Source organism: Pyrgilauda ruficollis, unplaced genomic scaffold, assembly GCF_017590135.1.
Source record: "Pyrgilauda ruficollis isolate IOZ18807 unplaced genomic scaffold, ASM1759013v1 scaffold143, whole genome shotgun sequence".
Lineage (NCBI taxonomy): Eukaryota > Metazoa > Chordata > Aves > Passeriformes > Passeridae > Pyrgilauda > Pyrgilauda ruficollis.
Genome location: NW_024512877.1, coordinates 640,468 through 648,632, shown reverse-complemented (window position 1 = coordinate 648,632; position 8,165 = coordinate 640,468). Strand labels below are relative to the sequence as shown.

Below are 8,165 nucleotides of genomic sequence, written 5' to 3'. Positions count from 1 at the left end.
ACATTGATACAAGTCCTCATTAAAGTGACTCATTTTCTCTGTGAAGAGAGACCCTGAAATCTGTTTCAGAAGGACACACCAGAACGGGATGGAGGCTGGCACTGGCACACAGTGGGCACTCCTGGGATACTGCCTGGAACCTTCTGCTGGATGGAATTTACCCACACACCTGCTGAAGGCCCGGCCCCCTTGCCCAGCAGGGGCAGGTTTGGGGTGCTTCCCTGTTCACAGACAGCCAGACCCGGGTGTATCTGCCCAGAACATTTATTACACAAGTTTGAAGCCTACAGATGCTGCCCCTGCTGCAGGAGGAAGCCCTGACACACCCAGGGGCTGCTGCTCTTTGGCAGAGCGTGGGGGGCTCCTCCAGGAGCTGGGACAGGAGCACTACTCACATCTCCCCTCACAGCAGGGATGTGACACGGAATAGTGGCAGCAGGAGCGTGAGCAGAGACCACAGAGGCATTCCATCAGGGACACTTTAATTGAACGTACATCATACAAAACTCGGTCAGTCTCCACGTGTGAGTGCTGCTCGGGATGCAGAGGAGCAGGAGATTAATGACACATCTTGAACTTGCAGGAGGAAGGGCAGGAGCAGCAAGGAAGAGCACTGCAGGTACGACGCTTAGCTCTTGGCAATCCCGATCACCCCGCAGGCCAGGCGGGGCCCTGCGTTCCCAGTTTTCAGGCTCTCGTCATTGCCCCCTTTGCCCAGGTCATCCCGCTTCTCGTGCACCTGCAAGAGAATTGAAGAGACCTTAACTGCTCCAGTCATCACTGCTCCTGGCAGCAGCACCAGACTAGTGACACAATGATCTCCAAACTCGTCTCCATGCTGAAAACTTCCAACTGGAGCTGCCCAAGGGCGATTCAGGCACCCACAGCGGGAAGGGGCAGAGTTAGAGGGACATCTCCAGGAGGCTGGCATGGAACTGGGGTCCGTGGCAGTCAAGTGCCACACTAGGACACAGAGGGGTGGCTGTAAATCTCTCTCCCTGCCCTGAGGTTTCCCTCTCACTCACCACCATGGTGCGGCCGATGATGCAGTGTGGTCCCGAGAGGGAAATGACGGAATCCTGGATGGACACCTCGGCCACGCCTCCTTTGGCAACCACATTGCCCAGGTCTCCCACGTGCCTGCACCAACACACGGGAAACTCACTGAAGGCTCTCCCAAGGGAAGGCTGGGAGTTTATGTTACAACCTTTCCTGCAGATTTGGTGGAACACTGCCACTGTTCTCTGAGCTTTTGCTGTCCATGACAGCTCAGCTATTCCACAGGCAGCTGCAGGCTTTTGGTTTAAGTAGGATTAGGAAAAGCGGTTTGTCAGGCAGCAGGTCAAAGGCAATGCAGGAGCTGCTCACTTCCAGCCAGTAGCAGGGATGATTATTCCAGTTTGGCATTGCCCCATCACTTGGCATACTGCTCTGCCACACAGCTTCTATCAGAGCTACATCTCTGCTAAGGCTTCCCTGGAGAGCTGAGCCTCGAGCAGTGCCATTTTCACAGGATTTCTGGACATGCTGCTGCGCTGTGTCCTGCACACCTGCCCCAAGCACAGCATTCTCTCAAAACGCAGCTGATCCTGTTCTGTGAAGCTCCTCTGTCCAGATCCAGAACCTGGAATACTGACACATCCCTGCCAGGTGACCAGCTCAGCCAGCCCAGGGCTGACAACCAGCTTTCAACAAAAATTCCTTACTTTTAATCAACTCCTACAAAACTAGGTTAATGGCAGCTCTCCCCTGAGGAATTTGCTCGATTTAAGCTTCCAGGAAGCTTCAGTCCAGTTGCTCCTGTACACTGATGAAAGCAAGATCCACTCCTTGCACCCGTCCTAAGGAACTCCCCTGCCCACCACAGCAGCAGCAGGATCTGCCAAGGCTCCAAAGCCCTGGTGTCCATGCAATCCCAACCTTTAGCCCCGAGCAGTGGCTGCCGGGGCCCCGACACACATTTCATGCTGTGTCATGCAGGAGCTGGCCCACATCCAGCTCTGCCCGGCCTGTGCCTCAGGTGGGGTTCACCGTGAGCATTCCAAGGGTGATCCCGATGCCAGGCTGGTCCTGTGCCCGGCCAGGCTGCCTGAGCCCCGCTCCCCAAACCCAGGCACGGCCACACCACTTCCTCTGGCACCCACCCAAGGGAACTGGGCTGTGAGAGCTGCTCCCAGGGAAGAGCCAGGTCTCACATCCCACTCCAGTACAGATACCCAGCAGGAGCATCAGGCCCTCGCTGTCCCCTCCACCCAAGCCGTGACAAAACCACAAAATGCCCCCAGGAAGTATTTCACAGAGGAACAAGCTGCTGTGGGGTTACCATAGAGTGGCTAAATGACCTCAGGAACCCTGCAGCAATTCCCAGGGATTTTCTGGCACGTCCTGAGCCCCGGCAGTGCCCGTGCCCTGGACTCACCTCTCGGCGTCGCTGGGACCCCCGTGGTTCTTCTGCTGCGGGTTGAAGTGGGGGCCAGCACTGGTGCACCCTGGAACACAGCACAGCGTCAGAGCAGGATCCCAGGACAAAGCTGCTGCTCCCACACCGCTCCCAGCGACAGCAAGCAGCTCCTCTCCCGTGCCAGCCCTGCTAATCCCCTGGAGATAAATCACCTGCTACAGCCTTACAAGTCCCAGGCTCAGCCAGGAGCTTTCTTATTTCATAACGCTGAGTTATCCAAGCGTTCAGGTGAGTGCTTGGTATGTCAGCTCTTGACCACCAGCCTCAACACGCTCGAGTATTATCCAGGAAGCAATTCCTCGGGAATGGTCACGATTTCCTCACACAGATTTGCAGCCGTGAGACCCAAGCTGCCGCTGCAACACCACGAGCAGCTCTTCAGAGCCGAGCCGAGCCGAGCCGAGCCGCCACCGTGCAGCGACCCCGGGGCCTGCAGGGACATCTTACCATTGGTGTTGTCCCCGAACTCATGGACGTGGAAGCCGTGCTCTCCATCGGCCAATCCAGTGATTTTCCCAGTCACTTTCACCGGTCCGGTACCCTTCAAAGGAGAGCATTTATCACCACAAGGACTTTGCCGTCACAGGGCTCCGTGTCAAACGAAGGTGACAGAAAGGCCCCGCCGCGAGCCCGCGGCAACGCTGTCCAGAGCCTCTGCGTCCGTTTAACGCGCTCCAACACACTCCTTCCCCTCTTTTATCACTAAGCGCAAGGAGGACCTGTTCTCTGACCGGGCCTTCCAGAACGATCCCGTACTTTCCCAGAGCGGCGCGAGTGACCCCGCGGCTCCCAGGCCGGCCGCAAGGGACGGCGCAGCCCCCGAGGGCCGCGGCCATTTGGAACCGCAGCGCCCTCGAGCCGAGCTAGCCCCGCCGGCCGCGGGGAGGGGACTGAAGAGGCACCTCCCGGGAGCTCCGCACCCGCCGGGGAGCTCTCAGCGGCCCGGCCGTGCCCTCACCTGCTGCTCGAAGTGGATGACGCCCTCCACAGCCCCCTCGCCCCGCATCACGCACACGGCCCGCATTGCCGCCATCTTGTGCCCGCCCCGCCCGCAGCGCCCGCGGACTGCGGGCAAGCCCCGCCCTCGCTACCGTTATATAGGGCGGGCGGCCGGCGCCGCGGCCAATCGCGCTGCGCGCCGCGCGCCGCTCGGCCAATCGCGGCGCGGGGAGGCGGGAGCGGCGGGGGGCGCGGCGGCGGGGGGGCGGGATCGGGACAGGGATAGGGACAGGGATAGGGATAGAGACAGGGACAGGGATAGGGACCGGGATAGGGATAGGGACAGAGATAAGGACAGGGATAGGGATAAGCATAGGGACAGGGATAGAGATCGGGATCGGGACCAGGACCGGGCTCGGGAGGTTGGGCAGGTTTGGTTATGTTTTGTCCCACATACTTCTTTTTAACTCCTTTATTTTCTTAAATGTCGCCAAGAAGAGATTAAAAAAAAAAATCTTACTTTCTTAAAGTAGGTGAGAAAATTCACCCCCCCAATGCAGCTGATTTTGACAGCACAAAAATCGTCATTTGACCCTGCCCCATCAAATGGTGACGTGACTGTGTTGTTATTTGGAGTATTAGAGCTGAGAGGAGAGAAGAGAAAGCGTCTTGGTTCTCTCCCAATCTGCCAGTTTAAAGGATTAAATAACTTCTGTGTGGTGCCGGTTAACAGCAACCTAAACTGCTCAGAAAAAAGTTAATTAACCCTCAGCAAAATGTGACAAAGTAGCAAAAAATCCCGACCCTTAGGTCCTGCAAAAAGCCCTTGAGGGAGCAATTCCTCAGTGAGATTTTATAGGAGTTAAAAAATAAGAGGGAATTTTGAGAGTTGGGTTTCGGGTGGCAACCATGCATGCGGTGCAAATAAATCCCATTTCCTGCCTGTGGCGATCCCGTGGGAAAAGCACGGAGCTGGAATGTCCCTCTCCCTGCGGGTGCCCGTGTCCTGAGCAGGAGCTGTGTGCCAGGAACGATTCCCCTTGGCTTGGAGGAAACGCCACTCCTGCCTCGGGGATGCTGGCAGAGCGCATCCACTGACCGTGCTGGGGAAAAGTGCCGTGCAAGTGATTCTTTCCCTACAAACGGGTGGAATTCCCGCCGCTGGGACGAGGGGAGGTGCTGCTGCCAGCCAGAGGGTGCGGGTAACGACAGCAGCGCCAGCAGGAGAGCCTTGGCAAGATTAAAAACCGCGTTCGCTGGCGGCCGAGCTGGGTTTGTCCTTGTGCTGCTCAGCCTGGGCTGCTCCCCGCGCTGGGCAGACCTGAAACGCGAGCCGCAGGGGAGGGAGAGGCTGTGCCAACGTGCCAAGCTTGGGAACTTTGTCCCGGCGCCTCCCTGCCAAGGTCTGTGGTTATTTGTAATACTCTGCTGCTTTTGCCAGCTCGCATTCACCGGGTGCTTCAAGGATCCCACACAGCACCAAAGCCTGGAATCCTTCCCCTCTGGAAACAGCCTGGCGGGCTGAAACTGCGGCACAGAGCCGGGAAAGCCAGGATGGAGGGAAATAGGGATTCTGGAGCTGCTGCGGTGCACAGAGGGATGAGCGCACTCAAACTGAAACTTAGCTGGAGTTTAAAACGGTTTCTAAGCTAGAGCTTGGAAATCTCCCCTCTGGAAGTGGCCAAAGACAGAATACTGTCCAGAAAGCACATCTGAAAAACACGTCTGAAAAATGTTGGGTTTTTTAATGAGAGTCTTTCAAAATGTTTACACGCTCAGGAATGTTATTTTGGCCACCGAAAGGCACTTAAAGGAATGCAACCAAAACACTGCGTGTCTGTGTATAAACATAGAGATGTATTTATGGGATGTGTATTTCAGAATATCAGCTTGGATAAACATCAACAAAGTCCAGGGAAACCCTGTACCTTGTCATGTTTTATGACTGGATAAGGATTTTCATTCACAGGGATGAGAAAGAGAAGCTTGGTCTCAGATTTTATTGCCAGGTTTTTATTTGTGAAAGTTCTTACACGGTAACTAAACTGAACAAAAAACTTTGCAAATCCCAGCCCAGGTGAGCGTGTGCCAGAGGGAAGGTGCAGGGGGCTTCATTTGGGATTTATTTCAGACACAAAGTGCCCTGCACTCTCATTTTTGCCACATGCACAGTTTAGTGGTGCAGCAGGTGTCAGAGTGAGGTGCTGGATTTAACTCGGCCCTGTTGGGTAATCCTTGAGATGCAAAGTACAAAACCACAGGGAAAATGCTAATTATTGCGCAATTAGGAAAGAAATGCTGCCACAGGGTAAACTACCCTGTTTCTGCAGGAAAGCAGGCAGGACAAACAGAATATAACAGGCAGGCGTCCAGAATAACAAAGATGTGGTTTTATTTGGAGTTTTAAACACGTGCTGTCTTCTCTGGGAGCTCTGGATGGTCGGGGACCACGCTGGGTTTGTAGAGCTGTCAGCAAAATGAGGCTTTTGGGTGCTGCTTTAATACAAGCAATTAATAAGTGGGAATGCAGCCGGAAAATGCACCAGCCACGAATTTTCATACAGCTTCCACGGCACCGTGGAGCAGTTATTCATTCATATTCACGTGCCCTGCATCTGTGTGGAAGTTTCTCTGCAGTCTCCAGCCGTGCCAAGGGGCCGAAGGGCGCTGCAGGAGGCAGCCTGCAGACTTTGCACCCCCGTGCCCACGGGCAGCCGCCATCCCTGCGGGCTCCTGGGGCTGGGACACCTTCCCAAAATGTGCTCACAGCCCCTCTGTGTGCCTGCAGGGCCAGGGGCTGGGCTGGGGGGCTGGGACACCTTCCCAAAATGTGCTCACAGCCCCTCTGTGTGCCTGCAGGGCCAGGGGCCGGGCTGGGGGGCTGGGACACCTTCCCAAAATGTGCTCACAGCCCCTCTGTGTGCCTGCAGGGCCAGGGGCTGGGCTGGGGGGCTGCTCTGGAAGAGGCTGTGGCATCTCCAGAAGCTGTGTCTGTGCTGAACCACATCCAGGCCTGGCAGTCTGGGGCATCCAGGCGGGCACGTGAGCCTGCTGGGACAGTTTGAGGCTGCTGACAGTCCCTGGCTGGCAGACACCGTGCCCAGCCTGGCAGAGCTGCTCTGTCCGCAGCTGGAGCTGCTGGAGAGCAGCACTGAGTGTGGTTATTCCCTAATCCCAGCCTGTGGCTCTATCCTGGCTAAGCCAGGCTTTGAAGAGCTGGGATTTTCTGGCCAGGATCGCTGTGACACGGCTCCAGGTGCAGCTCTGGCAGGCTGAGGGAGCTGCTGGGCACAGGCAGGGGCTGCAGCCCTGCTGGGCTGTACCAGGCACCTCTCCAGAGCCAAATCCTCCTCACTGCAGCCTCCTGGCACCTTTCCTCCCCTCCTGCCCCTGGCTGCACCCCCAGAGAGAGCTGTGGGCAGCCACAAGGTCCCCCCATGGCACGCACATTTCTGGCTCTTGCTTCAGACACTGAGCTCTAGGTTTGTACAGAAAACAGAGGTGGGAAAGGAAAAACCTGCTCTACACAAGCTAGAACCAACTTATTGCTTCTGGCATTTTTGCAGGTTCGGCGTGGGCTCTGATGGGGGCAAAAGTGGCAGTGTGAATGACTGCAAACGGGGGGAGGGTTGAAGGAGCTGGGGGTGTTTAGCCTGGAGAAGAGGAGGCTCAGAAGTGACCCTATTGCTCTCCACAACTTCCTGAAGGGAGGCTGTACACAGCTGGGGTCGGTCTCCCACCAGGAGCACTGACAGAACCAGAGGACACAGTCCCAGCTACGTCAGGGAAGGATAGGTTGGATATTAGGGAAAAACTGTCACCAAAAGAATAATGAAGTGCTGGAATGCTCTTCCCAGGGAGGTGGTGGAATCACCATCTCTGGATGTGTTTTTAAAAGGCTGGACATGGCACTTGGTGCTGTGGTCTGGTTGAGGTGTTAGGGCATGGGTTGGACTCGGTGACCTTAGAGGTCTGATCCAGCCTCATTATTCTGTGATTCTGTGATTCTGTGATTCTGTGATTCTGTGATTCTGTGATTCTGTGGTTCTGTTCGGGGTTGTTTGCTGCAGGCAGTTCGGGTTTTTAGCGCTGGCAAGGGTCAGGAAGCGCCACTGGATGGCACCAGTGCTCCACGTTTGAGGGATAGGCTCTGCCTCCCTCTGCTTCTCTTTGGCAAAATATTGTCAAATTGGGAGTAGCAACAACAACAAAAACACCACAAAAAACAAACAAAAACCCCCCCAAAACCAACAAAAAATCCTTTTATGAGTGAGTGCTCTGAGGAAGCAAAGGGAAGGAATGATGTAAGCTGATCAGCTCCACAAAAATAAAAGTCCTTTTCTGTCTAGTTTTGTAAATTGGGTACCTTGATGAATCTTGGACTGTGTGACAACATAAGCTGTGGAAAGAAAAAAAACACCTCCTTCCATGTCCCACAGGAGCTGTGGAGGATAGCTCATCGTTTTGTGGAGGAGAGAATCTGCCTTGCAAGGGCTGAAAACAACTAGTCTGGAAAAAGATCCAAAGTCTTTCACAGGGCTAGAAATGATTGCTCTAATTCCTCTGGGGACACGGAGCAGATCTTTGCATGGCATCTTGCACAGGCTGCGATAAAAACAAGGGGCACAGGGACTTGAGTTTGTGGGGGGACAAACCCCTCCCATGAACACGAAACCAATCTGTCTGGGGAAAAGGGATTTTGACGTGAGTGGCACCACAGGAAGCAGGAGAACAAACGGCCCAGGTCTGCCCCGTTGGTGTAATT

At 55.2% G+C, this 8,165-nt stretch overlaps 1 protein-coding gene across 1 annotated transcript; it reads right to left on the bottom strand.

Moving 5' to 3' along the window:
* Nucleotides 1-248: 248 nt before the first annotated feature.
* SOD1 (superoxide dismutase 1) lies at nt 249-3,541 on the bottom strand. The gene is made up of 5 exons (XM_041460438.1): nt 3,420-3,541; nt 2,909-3,002; nt 2,420-2,489; nt 1,026-1,140; nt 249-739 (listed from the first exon to the last, which is right to left on the bottom strand). Exons 1-5 carry the CDS (start codon nt 3,492-3,494, stop codon nt 629-631), a joined length of 465 nt encoding a protein of 154 aa, XP_041316372.1. The 5' UTR covers nt 3,495-3,541; the 3' UTR covers nt 249-628.
* Between the last annotated feature and the right edge of the window lie 4,624 nt (nt 3,542-8,165).

Coding starts and splice junctions, on each gene's coding strand:
- SOD1 (XM_041460438.1), bottom strand. CDS start 3,494: ATGGCGGCAATGCGGGCCGTGTGCGTGATGCGGGGCGAGGGGGCTGTG. Junction 2,490..2,908: donor GTTCGGGGACAACACCAATG/GTAAGATGTCCC, acceptor GCTGTGTTCCAG/GGTGCACCAGTGCTGGCCCC. Junction 740..1,025: donor TCATCGGCCGCACCATGGTG/GTGAGTGAGAGG, acceptor ATTCTCTTGCAG/GTGCACGAGAAGCGGGATGA.